Source organism: Arvicanthis niloticus, chromosome 27 (assembly GCF_011762505.2).
Source record: "Arvicanthis niloticus isolate mArvNil1 chromosome 27, mArvNil1.pat.X, whole genome shotgun sequence".
Taxonomy (NCBI): domain Eukaryota; kingdom Metazoa; phylum Chordata; class Mammalia; order Rodentia; family Muridae; genus Arvicanthis; species Arvicanthis niloticus.
Genome location: NC_133435.1, coordinates 25,255,084 through 25,279,261, shown reverse-complemented (window position 1 = coordinate 25,279,261; position 24,178 = coordinate 25,255,084). Strand labels below are relative to the sequence as shown.

The 24,178-nt window shown below is 48.0% G+C and overlaps 1 protein-coding gene across 2 annotated transcripts; it reads left to right on the top strand.

Annotated features, from left to right (window-relative positions):
* The first annotated feature begins 1,608 nt into the window (after positions 1-1,608).
* Positions 1,609-21,994, top strand: Prdm8 (PR/SET domain 8). Of its 2 annotated transcripts, XM_076926438.1 has the most exons (6): positions 1,609-1,726; positions 13,229-13,600; positions 15,522-15,654; positions 17,822-18,042; positions 18,984-19,212; positions 19,602-21,994. In XM_076926438.1, exons 4-6 carry the CDS (start codon positions 17,824-17,826, stop codon positions 21,233-21,235), a joined length of 2,082 nt encoding a protein of 693 aa, XP_076782553.1. In that variant the 5' UTR covers positions 1,609-1,726; positions 13,229-13,600; positions 15,522-15,654; positions 17,822-17,823; the 3' UTR covers positions 21,236-21,994. The 2 variants fall into 2 exon arrangements, with proteins under 2 accessions (XP_076782553.1, XP_076782552.1); XM_076926437.1 differs by lacking the exons at positions 1,609-1,726; positions 13,229-13,600 and having other exon boundaries at positions 15,439-15,654.
* The last annotated feature ends 2,184 nt before the right edge of the window (positions 21,995-24,178 follow it).

The following is a 24,178-nucleotide window of genomic DNA, read 5'->3' as shown; positions in this document are numbered from 1 at the left end:
ATTTCACAGCAGGAAGGCGCTCTGTCAGGATATTCAAAGGCTACCACCATGGCAGAGAGAAGTTGATCTTCTCCAACCTAGTCGGGCTTCTAGATAGACAAGGAAACAAGACAAACTACAGAGGAGGAAGTCTTGCAATGAAGGTTGGAATGCGGGTCTCTGTGTGTTCAGAGAAGCAACCTCAACCTCCAGGTTTTCTCAGGGCTTCCTCTGTCTCTCCAGAGCTCAACCACAGGCGTGCGGCACACCCCTGCCCAAGTCTGCCTCCTGCGATCCTGCATATGCTTTCGACCCTGTCCCTGGTTATCTCCTCACGGGATACATCTGCTGGGTGCCTAGCATCCTCAGCTCCGCTTTCATCTTTCCGTGTCTCAACACATTGTTTCCTCCGGTCCTGATGGCAGCGTGGAAGGGAGCCATCCCACCCGGCCGCGCTTTGGGATTGGCAGCGAATGAATGATTGGCAGCGGGCATCTCTGTCAGAGCTTTGGCATGCCACAGAGTGGGAGCTCCGTGCTAATGAATGCCATCTACACCTACCAGATGTGCCACTGGGTGATATGCCAGGTCTTTTACATAATGCCATTCTGCCGGACACGGGACAGCTGGGGGTGGGGGTGTTTTTTAATGCCTTGGAGTAGGAGTGGGTCTGTCTGTCTTTTATTTCATTTTTCATGCAGGCTACCCTCTACTGTCCATAAGCCCAATTAGCTCCTATTATGTTGCCCCAAAGACTATAAAGCTGAGGATGTCGAAGAGACAGCTCGAAACGGAAGAAACTTGAGCAGAATGATTATGTCCCCTGACCTCCCGCGCACACACAAAATTAGCCTCTCTTCTACTTCCCCGAGTTTGCTCTGGCCTTTCGGCGGCCATCACTAGAGAAACTGCTTAGAAGTGTATAGAAGGAATCACAAGCACCTGGGATATCTGGAATAAAATAAGGGGAGGGGACCCCACACTTCTCACCCCATGCTAATTGAGTATGAATAATCTTAGCACACTTCGGCGCCCCACCCCGCCCCCTGGTTCTTCCCTCGTCTCCATTCTCAAGAAACTGAAGAGTGTTTTTCCCAAGGGAAGAGATACCTTGTCCAAAGTGTGTATCAAGTTATGGATTAAGTGTCGGGGTAAGAATGTTTCCTGAAGTAGGGTGAACTCTGTGAGAAGCACAGGAAACTAGAGACCACTTTTGAGCAATGGCGGTTGTTTGCATGTGTCAGCAGGGTTGAGGGTCTCCACTCCAGAGGCAGAACTGAGGAGATCAAGGTATGCTAGATTGTCCCCTATGCTTCTGCCACATCTACTCACAGGGGATGCCCCGAATCTGGGCTACCTGGGGAGAGCCGACCTCAGACCCTCCCTAGACTCACACCTTCCTCACTCTCGCCCTCCCACAACCACTACTCTGAGGCCACAGGGCTTTACTGCCACTAGGCGCTGCTCCCACTGCCCTTGGCCTAGGGTCCCGCAGGCAGGTCCAGTCCCTGTCACCCGCGCCCCGCCCGCCGCCAGGCTCCAGATGGCGGTTCCTTGCGCTCAGCTTGCGGTCCCCCAGACGCCGCCCCGCAGCAGCCGGCAGCCTCTCCCTCCCTCCCTCCCAGCTGCTGCAGAAGAGCCCAGTACTGATCTGAAAGCCTAGGCTGGGATCCCGGCCGGACCGCGGTGTCGAAGCGAGGGACTTCAGAGGTCGGCTCGCCCGGACTGAGCGCCCTGCATTCCGCAGGTAGGAAGCAGCGGTCGTACACAGGGAAGCAAGCCGGAGCCTGCCCGCAGGCGACCACCCGCACTCTCCCTTGACCTTCCTTTCCCCCACCCCTCCTCCAGTGCGTTGGGGCGGGGCTAGGGCTGGACCACCCGTGGGACAGCCAACGGCGGCTGCGCAGCGACCAGGAGAGGGCGCCCAGCAGCTAGAACCGGCTCAGGAGGCAGGCTGTCTGGGCGCCGAGCCCCGGAGCAGAGGAAAGCTGCTTCGACCGGAAGGACGCACCCTTCCGTCCGAGAGTGGTAATGACCACGACGAGCGTGATAGCCCACTTTCCCATTTTTCTTCTGTTCTCACTCGCTTTCCATTTTCTCTCCTCTCCTCTCCTCTCCTCTCCTCTCCTCTCCTCTCCTCTCCTCTCCTCTCCTCTCCTCTCCTCTCCTCTCCTCCCCTCCCCTCCCCTCCCCTGCCCTCCCCTCCCCTCCCCTCCCCTCTCCTCTCTTCTCTTCTCTCCCCTCTCTTCCCTTCCTTTCCACTCCTCTCATCTCCCCTCTCTTCTCTCCTCTCCTTCCCCCTCCTCTCCTCTCCACTCGCCTCCCTCCCCTTTCCCTTCCTCCCCTTTCTCCTCTCCTCTCTCCTTCCATCCCTTTTCCTCCCCTTTCCCTTCCTCTTCTCTCTTCTCTTTTCTGATCTCCTTTCCTCCCTCCTCTCCCCTCCCCTCTCCTCTCTTCTCTCCCCTCCTTCCCTCTCCTTGCCTAGTTCTCTTTCTACTCTCCACCCCCTCCTGCCCCGCCCTTACATTTTGGTAATTTCTCCTATTCTTAGAGTCTGTACAGAGACTCAGGAGGAGTTTGTCTGCCCCTGGGCGATGCTATGGAGGGCAATGGGTTTCCTGCCCAGACTTGTTGCTCTGCGTGACGCCTCTCTGGGCCAGTTCTGGGAAGCTGGGGTTTTCCTCTGATCATGATGGGGGGAAAAGTTGGGTATTTGGTTAGGGAGTGAGTGTTATGGTGTCAGAATGTGAAGCTCTGGGTTCCCATTGCTAGATGGAATAAGTGAAGTCCAGTCGTCTGGTGCTGAGTTCCTTCCTCCCAAAGCACGCAGGACGCTCCTCCCTTAAAGAAAACGTCCCTAAGATGGAAAGTCAACCTTGGAGACCCGTCCTCTCTGTTTCTACCGGAGCTGGGGCTGAGGTTGGGGATGGAGAAAAGACACTACAGGCCACGATGCCTAGACCCTGCGCGCCCATCTGACGTCCCCTCTAATCCCCAAGTGTCACAGCGCGTGCCCACAGTGCCCTCCGGCTGGAGCAGGTTCCATAAGCTCTCAGAGCAAATCCCTTCGGAAACATTAATCACAACGACCAGCAAGTGCAAACTGTGAGCCCGCCCGGTGTCTGCCCCTTAATCCCTCCCTCTGCCTTCTGAAAAAGCGGCGAAGGACAGGGGCTCAGTTGATCCCTGCGATCTCCTGACCTACTCGACGTGCTTTCCTGAGATGTCACAAAACCTTGGCAAAAGTAAAGGGTTATGAGAGTGGGGAAGAGGAGTGAGGGAAGACAAGCGGGAAACTGGGTGCAGATTCATTACTACGGAGTAACCCTAACCAGAAGCCCAGAGATTGGACAGGAACGGCTGCACTGCGGTGGGGGTGGGGAGCAGTTGGCAGAACAGAACTCTGGGTTAGGTTGGGAGCAGGAGTTGGAACCCAGTTCTTTTCCTTCTGTGCTTCAACCCACGTGACCTCATGTAGGCGTTGTCCCCTTGTTCGAGTCAGCTTGCGAGAATCAGGGTTTGCCCCTCTGGGGCTTGTTGCTCGCACTTGAGATTTCACTATCATGTCGTTCAATTAATCATATTCTACTTCTATTTTATTCAAAACCGTCTTCCAGTTCGCTCATAATCGTAATTTGCGCCATTGCCTTTTATCTTTGATTAATTAGGAAGCTGAAAATGATAATGGAGGGTTGGACCAATAAATTAACTTTAAGAACAGACGGACTGACGTCCGTGGTTGCTGTGTGGGTGGGCGCTGCAGAAGGGAGGTGGCGGCCGCCTGGGCTCGAAATGCACTGGCTAGGCCTCAAATGCATCGGCTAGTACCACTCCCTGCCCTGAGTACTCAAAGACCACTTCTCTAGTTTGAGTCTGTACTTGGAGAGCAGCTAGTGAGGGTAGGCTTCCCCTTTCTTTCTGAAGCCTGGCTAGAGGGCCCCGGGTTTAAGAATCGCCCCTGTTGAAAATATTTCTTCAGCGAGGAGCTAGAAAGTTATCATTGGTTTTTTGCACTCTTTCCCCCTCTCTCCCCTAACTGACCTGGAGATTGAGAAAATCTAAAATCAACCCCCGTGGCTCCCAGGCCCAGGAGGCAAGCCCCTTTTCTCCTTCCATGAAATCGCTCATGCCTCCAGACTGGCTAAACGAGAGAGCACTTTGCGGCTCTTTACGGCTTTGCTCCAGCCTCTTTAGCTTTCAATTGAAAACCAATTAAAGGTTTCTATAAATCTGTTAGCTCCCCTTTTATCTGGGGACCCCTGATGCATGCGATATTGCCCTTTAGATGGCTCTTCCGTGTTTTGTTTTACAATTGTTGTATCAATATAATGCGGCCTTTCTTCTCCTGTCTCTATAGATACAGATGCACAAGGAAAACCAGAGCTATTCAGGCTCATTTGTCCAGGAGTCTAGCAGCGGTGCCCTTTCTCTGCGGCTGCTTTCCCTGGTTCGGTAGCAGCAGTTATGGTTGAAGCAGATGGCTCCTGATTGGGGGAGCTTTGTGGCTCTAATGCCGAATAGTTTATGGAAAAGGACTTTATCATGCTTGGTTGGGCAGAGGAACAAGGGGATGAGATTTATGGCCAGGAAAAATAAATCTTTTTTCCAAGTTGTGGCTACTTCTCACCAGTGTCTCCTCTGCCCCTGGGGTCAAACACTAAGGAATTGGTTTGATTTGATTTGATTCGCCTTTCTGCTAACAGCATTTTTTAGTCAGGATCTGCGTGGAGCCTGATCTGAGAGCCAGAAGTTTATGAAATCCCCCAGGTTGCTGGTGCTGCTTCAGCCCTGTCTCACCCCGGGGTGACGAGCAGAAGGGCATGCTCTTAAATGCTGTTTGAGGCCCCGTTTTCCTTTCTGTCTTTCTGAGTGAGGCTTCATTTGCTGGTTATCCTATTATCCATAAGGAACAAAAGGGGAAGGATGCTCCCACAACCAGAGCCAGAGGAGGACAGTGATCCTGAAGGAGAGAGAAAATGACAAATACGAAGAGGCAGGTGTGCTTACCACTTGGAAGGGCTTTGAGCTGGAAGGCAGTTTAAGGGGTATCTGTGAGTGCAACATTTTTAGACTGAAATTTCAGCTCAATTGTTGAGGGATACACTCAGTGCAACCTTCTACTAGAGGTCAAACTCACCTTAACATATATCCTGATGGTTCACCTTCTCTTTACCTCTCCTGAGTTTTGCTTTTCCTGAGTCAGGTGTATTCTGCCTCTGCTGCTGGAGTGTGCCCCACCTTTAGCCTTTAGAAGCTGTTCTAAGGCAGTGTCACCCTCACGAGGGCACGAGGGCACGCAGACTTGTTCCTAACATGCACAGCCCCTTGAAAGCCTGGCATTAAGGCAGGCTAACCAATCTCAATGCTGGCTTTCTTTCTATTTCAGATATAGTCTTTGTTTTCCCCAACCTTGGAAATGCCATTTTTCCATTTTAAGAAACTGTGGATCCTCCTTCTTGTTCCAAAGCCCCTTTATCCTGCTAGTCACATTTTATTCTGACCTTAGAAACTGAAAAGGCCAGGGCAGCTTCCAAAAAGGTCACAGTTTTCTACCAAAAATGTACTTCTATGTCTCTGAAGAACACTGCTACACCACATCCCAACAGGCACCTTTACATCTTGTTTTATTCTAGAGAGGAGAAAACAGTTGATAATTAAGCTAAGACGTGTGTGTGTGTGTGTGTGTGTGTGTGTGTGTGTGTGTGTGTGTGTGTGTATCATGTCAAATGAAAGCTAACCTCTGGCCTTTTCCTAAGTGCTAGGCCAAATGTTCTACCACACTTAATTCTTATGCTGACACGTTAATTTTGTTACCACCATAAGTTTACTCTTGTTTCACAGGAAACAACAACACAGAGAAGCTGCCTAACCCAAGCATGTGACAGAGCTGGGACCCTAACACAAGCCTGCTCTTGCTGTATTGGAAGTTCAGAAAGGTTAAGAAGTTCTCTCAGACATGTAGCTAGCTAACTGAAGACCCAGAGCTCAAACATACCGGGTCAGCATCCCAAATAGAGAGCACTTAGCTTCTTTCTCCGTTATTCTTTAAAAGGGGGAGTTTGGGAATCCACAAATGTTTCTGGATTCAGGGACTGGGTTGGAGATTCCATATAGTTGAAGATCATAGCCTAGGACAAGCATAAGTAATTCTGGCTGCGAAGAGTGTGTACAATAGGAGGAAGCAGATGCTAGGCTAGCAGTGGGTACCAGCACTGGGGAGGGGGGAGGGAGAGAGAGATTGAGAGCGAGAAAAAGCTTAGCCCAGTTGCCCAACCAGTGTGGGGGCTTAGGGCGTGGCTTGTGAACCATTCCTAGGAAAATTAGCGGTGCTCTGTGCCTGAGGGCTCTCCGGCTGCTGCTCCAAATTCAGCTGCTTGTAGAAGCTGCTTGTACCGTAGAAGGGCTACGGGAGGGTGGGGAGACTAGACACTTCTTTCCAGCTGGGGCTTTCGGACTTGTGAGCTGTGGCAACCGGTTACAGGCCTCAGTTTTGACTTTAAGACTTGAGTTAACCGGTAATACACCCACGAGTTTCCCATCTTTCTGAGCCATCTTACCTCTGACAATCCACAATCCCATCCCGATTCCTCTTGAATCTAACATGGCACAGTGACCCGTGACACCTCCCAGGCCTGAAGCAAAGCTTCCCAATGGGGATGGAGGAGGGGAGAAAATCATGCCTATTCCTTTTATCCATCTATCCTGCTCTCCTGCAAACTCTTGAGGGGCATTGGGTGGAGAGGCAGCCAGTATCTTCGATAGGAAGAACCCATAACAGGTTTTGCCTACTCTATCTCCCAGTGCCTCAAACCCAGAAGTCCTCAGCCTTCGCTGAGCCCTCTGGAAAATAGGTGAATAATACACTTTCCGACTTACCCAATGGGGAAACAAGGATAGCATTGGCGACCACGGGCATCACTGGTATGAGTGTTTATTTGCTCTATACTATCTATTTCTGTGCGCTTGCTAAGTACAAACACGACCCTCACAGTAACTTCATAAAAGGACTCCGGTATTGCCTTCCATTCGTAGATGAGGCTGAAACACATGACGCATGCTCCGAAAGCAGGAGCTAAACCCAGTGTATCTGCTCTGGTTGGGTCAGTACGCCTGCCTGTATGCTTGGTGCTGGTTTTTCTTGGGTCAGGACTCTAGGCTCCTAACTAAGGAGACTTGTTCATTAATGAAGGCATTGAGACCTCCCCAGGATGTCAAAGACTGAAATGAAACTAGCCCTGGCTCTTGGAAGTAATCCCTTACCATCTGCCCAGCAACTGGCTTTCCAAAACTTGCTTGCCCTGGTTCCCTCACTGAGTCCTCATTGCGCTCCCGAGGCAGCTCTTGCCAGCTAGTTCAACTGCAGGAAAACGGAGGCTGAGCTAGGTCACTAAACTGCCCAGCTAGTGAGAGTGCTAACACACGGGCAATCGCAAAAGCTGGGCGACCTGCCAGGGCTAGGTCGTGGGCAGAAGCAGGTGGGGAGCGATGCTGGTGAAAAGAGTGTTTCTGTCAGAGCAGGTTTCACCCTGGAGACCTCTTTGTACAAGGATCGCCTAGCACCTAGCAAAAGGCATTGAGAGGAGGCATTCGGAAGGTTAGGGAGTCTGGGGAAAGTGACAGACCCTTAAAATGTCACCGAGCCTCTCTTTATCAGGAGCACACAACAAACCGGTTGGCCTGTCCCTCTGGAGCACACGCTTCTCTAAAGATGCCCCCCCCCCACTCTCTGTGGGTGGCATGTTTTTCTGTCACCAGCTCTGCATTCTGATGAATTAATGCAAATGTTATAGAGCCCTGGCTGCTTACAAGCCTGGGAAATACAGTTGGGTGCCCTCCCATTTGGTCTTCTCTGAAAGACTCTTAGCTCCGTCACTATTGCTAAGACATGGGCACCTGAGAAGCAGACATTTCCCAGACCCAGAAGAACCATGTTTTTGCCTTGCCTCCAGAACTCTTAGCTCAGATTCGGTTCTCAACCCAATGAGTTTAGGGAGGTGATGGAATCTGCTGTAGTTGGGCTGCACTGTCTTTCTCCACAGGTTCAGGGGAACTCTACCTGTATGCAGTATGCTAGGACCACAGGTAAACCTAAGAATGTATGATGCCCAGGGGCATCTGTTCAGACATGGACACCACACAGTAACATTGTATTGAAAATTATATCTTTCTTAACTCTACTGCTTTGCCTCTCTGTGGCCAAAGACTTTATCATATGATTTCCCTTGAAATGTGTTCTCAAAACAGTGTAACATGATGATGCCATACAGCAAGGAGCACTTAGTTCAGTATAGACACGGAAAACACAGAAAGTCATCTTTTTGATTGCTGATCTCAGCAGCTTTCACACCCTGTGGCAAATGCACAGGCATACAGAGGAAAGGTTAACAAGTGTTCGTTTTTTTAAATTTTTTATTTAATGAAAGATGACACTTAAAATGTCAGGGAAACAAAGAGTCAGCCAGGAGTAGAAAGAGCCAGCACTGAGATTTGTTGGCTTCTCTCAGTGCCAGGCTTCCAGGGGCTGCGCAGGTAGGTACCTAACACATTAGAACCATCTCTGTGTGTGTTTAGTTATGGGTCTTGGGAGGGGAAGGCCTTAGGGACAGGGTGACACCACTTAGCAACAGGTTCCAAAGGCAAGAGAGGAATAATACACTCCAGCAGTAGACACAGCACATCTGGCTGAAGAGAAGCAAAACCCAAAGCGGGGAAGAGAAGATGCAAAATATGGGTAGATTTTTTTTGTTTGTTTGTTTGCTTGTTTTTGTTTTCAGTAACAGGGTTTTTCTGAATAATAGTCCTGACGTCCTAGAATTTGCTTTGTAGACCAGACTGGTCTTGAACTCACAGAGATCCACCTGCCTCTGCCTCCCTCCAGAGTGCTGGAATTAAAGGAATGTACCACCACACCTGGCTGATATGGGCAGATCATAAGGTGAATTTGGCCTTTAATTGAAGATTTCCCTATATGTATTCCTTGATATTTGAATTTCAATTTAAATTGAATTAAAAATGTTACAGCTATCCAGAGACAGGGAGGATGGGGGTGGGGCTGCTGCTGCTGGGGAGAGAGAGAGAGAGAGAGAGAGAGAGAGAGAGAGAGAGAGAGAGAGAGAGAGAGAGACACCATGAATGAAGTCCATACTGTTTTGGCCTACAATGAATTTGAGGCCTAGAATATCACTCTAGCATCGTCATTATAGTCAATTATGTTTATTTATAGGGATATTTCAAAAGATCCATTTGGCAATTTTTAACATCATTCAGTCTTTAAAATGTGTGTTCTTGTTAAACTGTTATGATCAAAAGAACATACCTGTCATCCCCTACTGTCTAGTGTTTCTTCCACCTCATAAAGTTCTTTCAGTGTGGTCTGTAACACCTATCATGTCACTATGGCTTACAGCAAACATTCCATGTGAGTCTTTAAGGGTATTACTCTTCCAAGTATCCACCTGGAAAGCCACATTGGCTGGTGGCTTTGCAAATACTTTTGAAAATCTGTTGCAAGTTCCAGGCTTTCCACATAACATTTGAGAAAACACCCTCCACTAATGTTAAATTAGTTTATACAACACCTGTTGTTCATCTGCACTGAAATAATGGAAGGTGCTGGCAACGTAAGCAAGGGAGTGAGTTAGGTTTCAGGGGGACTTCTAAAACAAAGCAAAGTGGATCTCACCATTGTTAACTATTGATATCAGTCCCCATCCCCCAAAGTCTCAAGAAAGTCTACCACCGTTAGCAGATTCCTAGTTAGAAAGGTCTGAGCATGTGAGAGGTCTGGCTAGACTCATTCCCCAAGAGAAGAAGTACTTCTGCTGCTCACTGCCAGCAACAGGATTTTTTGCAGGGGCAGAGGGAAGGGTAAGTGCTCATCTGCTCAGAAGGTTGGGTGGAATTAGACACCAGGGAGTGAGCCTGCCTGTGTGCCAGTAAGTGCCTCCTTTTAAAATTCTAGAGATACAGATTGTTGAGAGTGGTGGGCCTCAGGTATTGAATGCAGGAAAAGGTCTTTCTCCTGGCTTTCTGAAGAAGTTGCTTATTGAGCCTCTCAACTTGGTGACATGCTCCAGATTTAAGTCAGCCTCATCAAAAGTCTCTCTTGAATGCCAAGCTTTCCATGATCCCACTGTGCCTGGGCTTGATGAGGAGGGCTGAACAGTTAGCCATGATCTGATGCTCCTTTGTTCTGCTCGACTCCCATGGGCCTGTTGGGGGACAGGGGTATCAGAGTCTGGGAAGAGTTGAAGAATCTACAGACTTGACAGAAACCAAATTGTTTGTCAGATCTCTAGACGTTCAATGTCTGGCAACATCCAAAGGTCCACACACCCTCCCCACACACATGAGTGTGAAGCTTTGATTTTATAGATCAGTAGTGTGCCTGCTGACCCTTCTAGAGCTCACACTGAGAAACCATTGAGCCAGTACACTGCCACTCAAACTGAGGAAAGGCTGATGGAGCAGGGGATGCATTACACGTGCTCTAAAAGCTAGCTAGCTCTCGGGTGAACCTCAAGGAAGGTGTAATTGGAACTCAGAATCCCTCAGAGGAAGATACAGGCTTTAGAAAGGCAGATTATAATAACAATGACACCAACACTGGCAGTGTCTGCAGTTATAACAGTAGGAAAGACAGCCAAGGGAAAAAAAAGAAAGGAAAAGAAAAAAGTCTTTCTTCCCTCTTTCTTTGTTTTTTTCCGTTTCCTCTTCTTTTCTTTCATCCTTTTTTTTTTTTTTTTTTTTTTTTTTTTTTAAATAGGTATGAGGAAAAAACCAGGAATATGAACTCCCTCCTGACAGGCTATAAAATTGTACATCCCATGGGTTTCTGGTTTTCCCAAGACCAGGCTAAGAAGCACATATTTTTTTTTTAAAACAAATAAGTACCCAGTGAACTAACAAACCAGAGAAGGATACCCGTACTCTCTTTAAACCCACCAAGTATTATTCTCAGGATAAAAGAAAAACAAAGGGCTGGAGAGACAGCTCAGTGACTAAGAGCGTTCATTGGCTGCTCTTCCAGAGGTTTTGAGTTCAAGTCCCAGCAACCACATGGTGGCTTACAACCATCTGTAACGTGATCTGATGCCCTCTTCTGGTGTACAGGTGTACCTGCAGATAAAACACTCATATACATCAAGTAAATAATACATCTTAGAAAGAAAAATAAAACAAAAACAGGTGTGGTGACTGAAGCCTTAAACACTAGATCTCAGGAGGTAGAGGCACGTGGATCTCTGAGTTTGAGACCAGTGTGCTCTACAGAATGAGTTCCATGACAGCCAAGGCTCTAGAGAAACCCTGTCTCACCCCCTCACCTCCCCTACACAATAAAATAAAAAAGAAATAAGGAATCAAAAATCTCCCTATAAATAGCTTTGGTATGTGACAAGTGTTTCTGATTCTAAGTGCAGATCATGAGTCAATTCTTTCCCTTAGAAAGTTCCTTATTCCAAGGGATAAGATTAGTGCCACACTCTACCTGGAAGTTTTCTTGCTCTCTCTATCTTTGACAACCTCTTCCTGTGGGACCTTGGGAAAAGATGTGGATAGCCTCCCATCTCTGAGAACAATTCTCCCTTATTATCTCAGAATAATTTCAGTTCACTATTGATAAACTCTTTTGAACACCAAGGCTGTGTTGGTAGGTTGCTTTGGCAATCAAATAAGAGATATAAACCAGGAACCTAGACAGACACAGAAAAATAATGTGTTACTACAGTGATAATTCATTAAGTGAATTCTTCACAGAGATGTCATTATTTTTCTCCTGTTACAGTGGTTAAGCTTTGTGAGGCCCTGCTTCTGAAGTCTGAGGGAAAAATTCACTAGGAACCAAATTTCCTTTCTCATCCTTTTTTGATTCCTTCTCTTAGGTCATAAAAAGAACCACATCAATAATCTTTCAGCAACTTCTCTTTAGCTTTCTCTTCCAAAACTGCTATAGTCTAGACATGGGTTTGGGATATTTTGGGTTTTTTTTATTTTGTTTTGTTTTATTTTGTTTTGTCTGGGGTGGAGGTGGAGGTTCCTATAGCTTCAAGAACCTTTGTTAAAGCAGAGTAGAGTAGCTCTTTTACTCATTATGATTGTACTTCTAGTCATTTAATTGGAAATAAACCCCAAGGAAAGAGCTCCAAATACATTCATAAACCCAGTGTTCTATGTCATTGCGTAAAGCTATTGTGTGAAGTGTGTTTTTATAGTGCTGTCTGAGACTGAATAAGTGTCTCAAGTCTTCATTTAGCATCAGCGAAATCCAGCAGTTGATTTCAAAATAGCTTGTCGCTATCTTAGCCCATACATTGCTGGAAAAGTAGAAAATTATCTATGGAATTGATTCACACTCTAGTAATGACTATCATTTTGAGTATTTATATGACCAAATAAAATGTGCACCACTTAAAATACTGGAGACCTCTGGAAGTAAGAATTTCAGCATACTCTTTGTTTGGTAATGTCAGCCATTTGGTCTTCAAACCAAAGAGCAACTCAGATTCATAAAATATGAGGGATCTAATATTTAGATACTTTAACCTAAGATCAGGAAGAAAAATTTACTTAAAGGGTGGAAACAATGAGATAAAACATTGGTTGGTCACAATATATGTCTTCTTTGGCCTGGAGGGTTGCTTAGTGGCCGAGAACTTGAGGAAGGTAGGCCTTCTTCTTCCTGAGGTAGTGAATTCTGTGTTTTCTCTAGATTTAGACTTGAAAGTCAAGCTCATGAACTCCCATCTGAAATGCAAGAAACATTCTTATGTCACACAGTTAGAAACAAGAATCCAGTCCTTGAACAGAGCTACATAAAGAGAAAAGTCAGACACAAGAAAACACCCTCCATTTAGGATTTAGCTTTCTCGAAGCCTGCCTTCTGGAGCAGAATGAGCGTTTGGTATCTACAGGATGTACAAAGATTGTTAAAAATACATGAGCCGATGATGTTTTCTGAGAAAAACAAACTTTGTGTTTTCTAAATGATAACCAAAGCAGACATAAAGCCCTGCTTTGTACAACTCACTAATGAAACGAAGGTCCCCAACAGGCCTCCCATTAATCCCTCTGCACCACCACAGCTCTCTCAGAACTCATCTGCTTATATTTTAGGTTGTGAGCCTGGCACCCCAGCCCTACAACTGACTTTCTGTCATTGCCTTTCTAGTGTTTACATCTGGGCCTTCTGATCTTGTTCTCCCTTCTCTTAATGCAATTAAAATATCTCACCTCTATTCTTTCTACCCAGATGTTTATTTTCCAGATTTGAGGCAACTTTTTCAACATTTCTAACTCTCCAATTCATCCTCTCAAGAATCAATATGGGGATGCTGTATGTGAGAGAGAAGAGTGAGGAAGAGGAGGAGGAGGAGCAAGAGGAGGTGGAAAGGAGGTGGCAGAGGGTTCAGGAGGAGGAAGAGTCAAGAGCCATGAGTAAACTGGTGGCTAAATACAGCTGCAGACTCTTTTTGCACTGAGATATCAGAAGCCTGCCATTTAACTGAACACCTTTGCCTGGATATTTTAAGCTGCACAAACTTGCAGGGGAGAAAGGACACTTTAGGTTGAAGAGGAGCTGCAGAACTTTCTTTGAATGGTCAGCAGTCAACCTGGAAGTCAGGTGAGAATTTTGACCTTTCTCCCAATCGTTGATGCCTACAGCCCCAGCTAGTTCTAGGCAGGGATTCTATCTGATCAGGACTGGCAACTTTTTGAGGAGGTGACAGGAGGAGGAGGAGGAGAAGGAGGAGGAGGAGGAGGAGGAGGAGGAGGAGGAGGAGGAGGAGGAGGAGGAGGAGGAGGAGGAGGAGGAGGAGGAGGAGGAGGGGGAGGAGGAGGAAACCAAAAAAATTAACTTCTAGGAAATTCCTTTTATTTCTCCAATGCCCATTTTTTCCTGGCAGCAGGTACTTGCAAGGTACATTGATGTCTTGCTGGCCTCCAGGCTTCCAGACAGAAGACTCAGCTCCATAAGGATCATACTGTCAGCTGTTCTTTCCCAACCCTCATATGCTCACCCTGAGAGGCAAGGACTGAGATTGTCTCCTCCTTAAATTCTGGCCCTGCCTCTTGCCCTTTAGCGAGTAAACTATACAATTGGACTCAACCTGACCTCAATTGAATTCAGGGAGAGAGGGGGTCGGAATTGAGGGATTGCCTTTGCCACTCAAAGGCCTTTCTTTCCTTAGGAATGGAGAGCCTACCAGAGAAAAATAGCGAAAGCCCATAGCGTTATTGTTGTGTGGCCCCCGCAGAAGGAGAAAACTCTCTAGCTGTCAAAGACCTCAAGTCATTAGCATCAGCTGCCGCTCCAAAGGACAAGGCAGCGCCTCTGAGTGGCTTAGTGCACAAACGAGACTCCGGAGACAGCCTCACTCCTGTGATTCCATCCACCCCTCCATCAGCGGCTGGATATGAAAGGCTCTTGAGAGCCCTTCTCAGTAATTTTTTTTTTTTTTTTTTTTAACTTTGAACCATCCTTTCTTTACCCCGAGGTCTTAGAATCCCGGCCGCCATTCCCATTACGGGGGTGGGGTGGGGGTTGGGAACTATATAGTACAGTGAGAGCACAGAAGATGAAAAGCTTAAACACCGGAGTCCAGTGACCCAGGCTTTCCCCAGCAACTCTCTCCTAGCCCATACCCAGGCACAGACCCTTATCCTGGAACCTAAAAACCACCGAAGTCCCTTTTAGGGGTCTGGCAGCATTCCAGACTTATCTTCTTACCCCATCTCATTGGGCGGGAGAAGGCTAAGCCAAATTCCTACCAAAGCGCACCCCCTGTCGCTCGTATTTACACGGGACTCCCTGCTAGGTAACGTGAACGCATTTTATGGAAATCTGTTTGTCACCTCCGAAGCCACTAGCTTCGCAGATCGGCTGCCGCTCTATGGCCAGAGAATCCCGCGGGGCAATTTCCCACCCTTCCTTTGGGGGGGGGGGGCATACCACTCAAACTCTGGGGACATATGCAAGTAGTTCACGCGCTGGCAAAGTAGCCAACTCAACTCCTCGTCCTAGGTCCTCTGAGTGCCTAGCAAAAGGAAAAAGAGCCGCTCTGCTCTTCTGGCACTTTCCTTCCGGAGCCTGAAACAGATTTTGCCAACCCAGGAGTCCCAGAGGGACCCAGCTGCAGGAGGAGGCAGGCCAGGATGCTCTGGGGGAGGCTTTGCCACTTGGGGAAGGAGCTCAGGATCTGCCTGGCGCGGGCAGGCCAGAAAAACCAGGCTTGTGGCGCCGGAGGGAGCTCCCAGACCAGCAAGAGTTAAAGGGAGGGGACGTGGGCTGTCACGCGTCATTGGGCAGATTATGTGCAGCAAACAAAAAGTGTGTGTCTGCGTGCCAGTCAGTCATTGCATCGGGTCCATCTGTACAACTCTCTCTCTCTCTCTCTCTCTCTCTCTCTCTCTCTCTCTCTCTCTCCTCTCTCCTCTCTCCTCTCTCCTCTCTCTCTCTCTCTCTCTCTCTCTCTCTCTCTCTCTCTCTCTCTCTCTCTCTCTCTCTCCTAATCTATCTGCATCTCTCTTCTCTCTTTGAACAGAACCCACAAGACTGACACCGACACCTCTTGACATGGAGATACACTAATGTAATAGGCAAAAAAGAACACTGGGTTGCACCCCGTCGGTTCCAGGTGGCCTTATTTGGGCGACTCGGTCCTGACCTTATTTCTGGTAAGTCTATTTGCATTGACGTGGGAGGGGGATGGGAAGAGGACAGGTTGAGTAGAAGGAGTGAAAAAATTGCCCCCCTCTTTCTCATTATCTAAAAGATAGGAGGGAAATGATCGTTGAATGTTACTCTACTGCCAATAAGATTATACAAAGGGAGGAGCGGGTGGGAGCACTTTGCCGAAGAAGCTAGAGACTGGGGAGCTCGCGGCTGCCAGACAATGCCAGCCCGGAGTGGAGGGAGAGCATCCGGCAGTAGCGACGGGTTTTCAGCGAGCTCAGCTGGCTCTGGGTTTCCCCGGAGGATCTGCAGAGGAAGAGAACCCGGGGACTAGAGATGGGCGTAGGACTGTGAAAGGCTAGATATTAAAGCCCGGGATCCTGCCTATTGCTTATTGTGGCTGGTTTGCGTCGTGGCGGCCACCGTGGCAGCACGGACCGCTATTAGCCAGGCCTCAGGACCTTTTCGCTGTATTGTTAAATAGAACTGCATTTTAATGACTGAGTCCCTGCTGTTGCCAAAGTGGAGGGTGATCTCCTGTCACAATGAAAAGCTTCCGTGAAGGATACTTTCAAAAGCGAGGCAGACATCAAGGTACAAAACGTTGAAATGTAGGCAACTGGAAAGAGAGTGGGCTTATACTGAAGGGGAGCTAAAAGAACCTGTATACTGCAACGTGTTTGATTTGCAATTGGAAATCAGATGGAGACCGGACGAGTGCAGAAACGGAAAGTAGTATCGTAAACTCTCTATTTTGTGGCTATTTTCCTTATTCCCACTGTCTGGAAAATATACTTGCCATTTGGGGTATACGGGAGAACGAATAGGAGAGAGGCTGGCTGAAGTTACAGGCAGTGCATTTTCTTACATTTGTGAGACTAATTGGCTAGTAGATATTGATTTTAAAAAATACACATCACCAATATTGCTCTTTAATGAGAAGCTAGCCGAACAAGAAAAGAATAAGACCGGTTCTCCCCTTACCACTTAAGGTATATAAATACATAGAAATCACTGTCACTGCTGAAATTGCTAGGGAAAACCAACTTAAAGGAAATGTTAGATTCCCCAAGGGAAAAAAAAATGACATGGCTAACTAAGAACTAGTTTAAATATCTTAAATTATTGTTTGCTTTAAGTGCTAAGTATTGCACGGGGTGTCCAGCAGATGAGGAAGGAAACCATCCCTGTACAACAGCTCAACAGAGAACCTGCCACTGGGGCATTACTTCTAAATTGCTGTGGATTAAACAGCTGGAAGGCCCACTGAGGACCATTCAAGCAGGGCTGCCCCTTCTTGCCCAAACAGGGTGGTATCCAGGGAAGTGAGAATTCACCAGTCATTGCACACAGTATTTCAGACAGGGGACATTTCAAGCCTGCCCTATACCTGCTCACTTCATGGGCCACAGGCTACTGAATCCACCCTCTTGTATAACAAGGTAACTGGGATTCAACCTCATCCATAAATAAGCATGTCGAGAAAAAATAATTACCTCTGCTTGCTGCTTTTAATTAAAGCCTCGGAGGGACAGTGTTGGATTATGGTAATGAGCAGACATGCATCCCTTCTTGTAGGCTGCAAAGAAAGGTTAGCTGACATAGAATTAGTGGCCCTGACACTGCACTCAAAATCCATTCGCCATGCTCCGTGGTCCCCGCCTGCTAGCTAAGGCTGCTCCCCTCATTAGAAGAAATCGCATTGAGGCACTGGGTTCAGTACATAGGATAGGACTGTCCCCGAAAGATTAAAAGTTTTTTTTTTTGGGGGGGGTATATACAGTCAGAAAATCTACACATGCTGGTTTAAAAACAAACAAACCAACCTACAAAAGCCCTACCTTCAGCCCAGCGCTTCACTCTATAAATCCCAAGGTAATATAGACACAGTCTGCTCCAGTCTTCCCAGGCTCTTTATTTCTTTTTTCTCAAGCAGGAAGTGTGCTCTCATGCTTCCCATTCCAGTTATTTAAAAGGAAGGGATAATACTTTGAAGTTGGCATCTTTAAAACATGCCAGATTGATCTGCTTTATTTTTAAAGTAGGAGCTATGTAAAAAAGCCGGCAAGTGCAAAGAAAATATGTCTGGTAGCGGAAACTTGCTCTGCCGAGGTTCATAGCAGAAAAGGCAATAACAACTCTCTTCTTGTCCTGGGTATCTGTCTCCAGTGATGGAGGATTCAGGCATCCAGAGAGGCATCTGGGATGGAGATGCCAAGGCTGTCCAACAATGTCTGACAGACATTTTTACCAGTGTATATACAACCTGCGACATCCCAGAGAACGCCATATTTGGACCCTGTGTTCTGAGCCACACTTCCCTGTATGACAGCATAGCCTTCGTAGCCCTCAAGTCCACGGACAAGAGAACGGTACCTTATATCTTCCGGGTGAGTCTCCGGGCAAGTATGATGGAGGTGTCTGAGGTAATTTCCTGTTGGTAGTGAGCAAAGACAATGTAATTATCTGAGCAGGCAGAGCAGAGCAAACACAACAAAAGTTAGAAAAGAAAAACTAGATTCAAATCACCAAGTGATTTTCTGAGAAAAAAGAAAAGGACAAAAGAAAAAGACAATACCAAGGTTGCCTGAATAGGTGTCCTAGTTCTGGGTTCCATGGATCAGGATTTCCTAAAATGCTAAGGAGATCTTGCTAGGACTGAGACTATTTAGATATTAAATAGTTTTTAGGAGTACTTTTACAAGTATTGAGTATATTTGTTTTGTAACCTGGGAGATCTCCTCATCGTCTGATTATTGCTTTCTTTAGTTAACATTGGCTAGTGTTTAGAGTTTGTATTTAAATAAAAATGTTAATCGTTTTGGCAGCAAAGCATCGTTAAATCCACGTTTGTGTTTGTAACAGGCCTCTTCCTAGTCTTTTATTCTTTATTAATTATTTTATTTATTTACATACCCATGTTGCTCCCAGTCCTCCTGCCCCCCAGAGTTCTTAGTCTTTCTTCATGAAGAAAACCTGCTAGTCCTTCATTGCCGCAGTTAGAAAGATGGATGTGAGTGCTATAGAATAATTTCTAAGACCCGAACTTGCCCTTTACTTCTGAAACACACGAAATTCCCCTTACTTTTGTCACGTGTGGTAACTGAAAAGGAAATTTTAAGAGGCTAATCTGTAAGTCTGACTCAGTATTGCAAAGGATGGCTATCATACCAGTTGACCACAAACGCAGGGATGCTGTCCGACTTTGGTCAACTTTTGCAAACTTGGTTTCAGATAAATTGTTTGGAAAGAATGAAAACCAAACAGAAGAAATATCCCTGGTTTCTGTCGTTCATGTGGACCCCCCTTTTGTCTTTCTTAAATACTGTAGGTAGACACTTCGGCGACAAATGGTTCCTCAGAAGGTCTCATGTGGCTGCGGCTGGTCCAATCAGCCCGAGATAAGGAAGAACAGAATCTCGAAGCCTATATAAAAAACGGACAGCTGTTCTACCGCTCTCTCCGCAGGATTGCCAAAGATGAAGAGTTGCTAGTTTGGTACGGGAAAGAACTGACAGAGCTGCTCTTGCTCTGCCCATCTAGATCTCACAAAATGAACGGTAGGTTGGCTCGCGACCTATGCGTGGGTCCTTCGCTAGCTGGGGAGAAGGGCAGAGACCAGCAGGGACTAACCTGGGTGCACGGGCGCACCGTGCTTTTCTTGGGTACTCTTGGGCTGGACTAATCTTCTGAGGTGCTTTTCAGAATGGAACTGGGACGGAAGGGGAAGGAAAAGTTGGGGAGCGTCTGGCTTGATAAATGTGCAAACCAAGAAGGAAAGTTGTACCAAGTAAAATAGTATACTCTTTTCTGGGGGAACTCAGTCCGGAAAGATAAAATGGTTTTCTTATGGGGATGATGGCTAAGTGGCCTAGGGGCGATGCTAACTAACTATGTGGGGTGTGTGTGTGTGTGTGTGTGTGTGTGTGTGTGTTTTCTCACTAAGCAGGGTCGTCTCCTTACACATGCTTGGAATGCAGCCAACGTTTCCAGTTTGAGTTTCCCTATGTGGCACATCTGCGATTCCGCTGCCCCAAGAGACTTCACAGCACTGATGCGAATCCCCAAGGCGAGCAAGGGGGCGGCGTGGGCACCAAGGACCACAGCGGCGGTGGTGGTAAAGAGCAGCAGCAGCAGCAGCAACAGCAGCAGCAACAGGAGGGGTTGATCCCAGGCCCCAAGTTCTGCAAAGCCGGCCCCATACACCACTATCCCGCGTCGTCCCCGGAGGCGAGCAACCCGCCGGGTGCCGCGGGTGCCGCGGGTGCCGGCAGCGCCAAGCCGTCCACGGACTTCCACAACCTGGCTCGGGAACTGGAAAACTCCCGGGGAGGCAGCAGCTGCGCGGCGGCCCCCGGCATCGGCGGTGGCGGCAGCGGCCACCAGGAGGCGGAGCTGAGTCCCGACGGCGTTGCCACCGGCGGATGCAAAGGCAAGAGGCGGTTCCCGGAGGAGGCGGCGGCGGAGGGCGGCGGCGCGGGGCTGGCGGGCGGCCGTGCGCGCTTCTCCGAGCGGCCGCTGGCGACCTCCAAGGAGGAGCTGGCGTGCACCCCGCAGCAGTACCGCGCCGCCGGCAGCTACTTCGGCCTAGAGGAGAACGGCCGGCTCTTCGCGCCGCCCAGCCCTGAGACCGGAGAGGCGAAGCGCAGCGCCTTCGTGGAGGTGAAGAAGGCGGGCCGCACAGTGGGCTTGCAGGAGGAGGCGACGGCGGCGGCGGCGGCGACAGACGGAGCAGGGGGCACGGCCGAGGACCCCGACGCGGGAGGCGGTGTCGCCGGCGGTGGCAACGGCTCGTCCATCCCCGTGGCGGAGTCGCCAGGGGCCCCCGAGAAGCTGCTGGCCCCGCGTCCGGGAGGCGCTCTGCCCGGCCGGCTGGAGGGCGGGAGCCCCGCGCGCGGCAGCGCATTCACCTCGGTGTCGCAGCTGGGCAGCGGTGGCGGCTCGGGGACTGCGGGGACCGCGGGGGCCTCGGGAGGCGGCCAAGCGGCAGCATCGGACGAGCGTAAGAGCGCCTTCTCGCAGCCCGCGCGTTCCTTCTCGCAGCTGTCTCCGCTGGTCCTCGGCCAGAAGCTGGGCGCGCTCGAACCGTGTCACCCGGGAGACGGCGTGGGTCCCACCAGACTCTACCCGGCCGCCGCCGATCCGCTGGCTGTGAAGCTGCAGGGAGCCGCGGACCTGAACGGAGCCTGCGGGCCCCTGGCGAGCGGTGGCGGCGGTGGCTTGCCCAAGCAGAGCCCCTTCCTCTACGCCACCGCCTTCTGGCCCAAGAGCTCGGCCGCGGCGGCTGCTGCTGCGGCGGCGGCCGCGGGGCCCCTGCAGCTGCAACTGCCCTCGGCGCTCACCCTGCTGCCGCCCTCCTTCACCTCGCTGTGTCTGCCCGCGCAGAACTGGTGCGCCAAATGCAACGCCTCCTTCCGCATGACCTCCGACCTGGTGTACCACATGCGGTCTCATCACAAAAAGGAGTATGCCATGGAGCCCCTAGTGAAGCGGCGGCGGGAGGAGAAACTCAAGTGCCCCATTTGCAACGAGTCCTTCAGGGAGCGTCACCACCTGTCTAGGCACATGACCTCGCATAATTGATGCGTAAAAGACTCCGGCTTTACACGCGTGTGCACGCACAAGTCAAGCCACCTGCAGGAGCAGACACACGAGGACATCCGCCACTACCTTATGCCCCCAAACACTGCAACCAAACACGTGCACACACAGGTCCCTCCCTCGCCAGGAGCCTCATCATCCAAATGTTTAATTTCACACACACACACACACACACACACACACACACACACGCACGCCGGGACGCAGGCACGCACGCGCTCGCGCACACACACAGACAGGATGGTGGATTTTGGATTGGGTGGGTTGTTTGAAGGGGTTTTCTTTTGAATGCACGAATTTTCACTTTCCCAAAAACAAAGGTACATTTAAAAAAAATGTCATATATTGCAACATATTGATGCATTTGTCATACGTTTCTATTTAAATTATTAAGCACTTATGGTTTAGATGTAATAATTATATGTAAGGACAAAGTTTATTTTAGATATAAAGTAATGGAGGAGGAGGAGAAGATGCGTTCTGCATTTCCTGATGACAGCTGCGTTCTTACAAAAATAAACACAATGAATGAAAAGGGGATCACCATTCCGTTTAAGTTTCCAGGGGCAAGTGCATGTATCATGAAGTGATTATGGACTTCAGTGAAGAATGTCATCAATGATGTAAATATGTATTTCCTTTTAATACAAAGTGTAATTTTGTGCCAGTGAAATGGAGTCTGAATAGTTATGTGTTTCTTTTATCCCTAAAAGATTTATTAAACTTTATAGTTTATCCAGGTATGTTGGATGCTTTGACAATAAACAACTATTTTCCTCAAAGCAAATATTTGGAAAGTTTACAAAAACATTTTTAGGTCAGTATAATACTTTGGGTAGTTGATGCATTTTCACTGATGCCTTGAAAAGAAGTGGAGAGACCACAGTCTCCTCTTCAGGAATTTATTGCAAGCTAGTTTTGGCACTAAGGGTGTTGATTATCACTTGAAGATTCTTTAGCTGAAAGGTGTTGGGTTTAATGATCAAGGACAAATCACTTAGGCACAGTAAACACCATATAGGTAACCTGTCAGGACACTGACAATGTCTCTTCGAGAAGGAAAAGAATTAATCTCCACATAAGTGACCAGTTTTTGGACAGCATCTGGAAGAACAGATTTAAAAAAAAAAAAAATGCCCACTTTAGGATCTGGTAGTGATGCTGCATCCAAGGGATGTCCTACATCCCAGAACTTTCAGCTTTCTGTCATCCATTAAGAACACTGTAGAGAATTTGTCAAGTAACGCCACGTGAAAGTTCGAGGTTTGGTGATGGTGTTTCAAAGGGCTCGGTTTCCACACCTGTACACCCGGGAGTGAACCTGAGACAAGGATACTGAGGAACCAACTGGTTCTTTATGAAAAGTTGCTGCCATCTTCAGCTACTGTCTTCAGTTCTTAGACAACATCATGTATATGGCTGGTGTACACTGAAGCCTCTACACTAAAAACCAAATGACCAATGAGCCTTCTTAGGCAACAACCTCACCCCCACCAAGACCACACACACACACACACACACACACAAATCTCTCCCTCCTCCCAGGAACAAACTTATTTCTCCAAAGAGTGAACCTCCCCCTCCCTTTTTGTTGATTTTCCCCTTATGTCTGAAAGATGCTTGTGGATAGATCTTTAGTGGGAACTCCACACAGGTCTTCATTTCAAGGCTTCCCAAAAACTTTCCCTAAAGGGTTTTGAAACCTTCATTGTTTTAAGGCCACCAGACAGCAAATTGCATGTTGCATTTTGCATTTCGAGTAGGGACCCTGTAAAGAGTAGTTGTAGGGGGTGGCAAATTTATTCAGGGAGTATGACCACGTTTGGTGAAAAAGCTGTCTACCTTGGAGTCATTCAAATACTATTTTGGTACGATAATTCTTTGAGGCCTGCTTTCAGTTTTCCCACATAGTCTGATGATTTTACACTCAATCTGCTCAAAGTGTAAGTAAAAAAAAAGAAAAGAATAGTTCAAAACTTACCAGTTTTACCACTGCTACTGTTGGCTGGTGTTGTCATTGCTCACGTCATTAGGTGTGCTGTGGATTATTTATGTCTTCTATAAAACCAGTGAAGTCAAGTCTTCAAATTACTCTAGCACTGAAGAGGAACCCCCCCCCCTTTCCCAGTGAAACAAATAATTGAACCTAATGAGAGATTTCTAGAAAAGGGCCAAAATTAGTTGGGAAGAAAACTGAATAGCAGGAACATGGGAAGATACTTAGGTGTGAAGCGAAAACAGTCCTTAGGTGTTGCTTAAATCACAGTGTCTGATTAAACTCTCTATGCTTGGGATACTACTCTATTACTGGAATAAAAATCCAGTAAAACTGGGCAAGCACAGGCCGACTTGGAAATTACCTTTAAGAAAAAAAATACTTGGATTTACTTTCCTACTCTACCGGAGCCTTTTGGAATTCTAACTTTTACTTAGACAGCTTCATTACCAGTGGGGATTCAGACAGAATTGAATTGTCTGAGAAAAATTTAGCGAATACTGCTCCAGGAAAGGGGTTTCCTAAGGTCGCAGGCAGACATGCTAGTCCCTTCTTTACTCTCTTTGGCTTAGTTATTATCTTACACATGCCATCAGGCAGAAAGCCTCGCAATGACGGAGCTATCACCTACGCGATCCAGGTAGGCAGATACTTTAGTTCCAGGCTTGGCTATGCGGATCATTCTGTGCACAGACCGTTTTGGCGGGAGTAGTAGGGGAAGCATGCCCAAAGCTAGTTTTACCATTAGCCAAGGCAAACTCGGTAATGTTTTCTTGTAACGGGGCACTGTCAGATGCACATCGATCGTTTCCCGGATCTAAAACCCAGAAGAGACCTTCTAGAATTCCAAATCTCTCCTAGCTGAGGTCATTGGCTGAAGCTGTGTTAATGCGTGCACGCAGCTGCGGAGGAAACAAGGTCACGGGGCT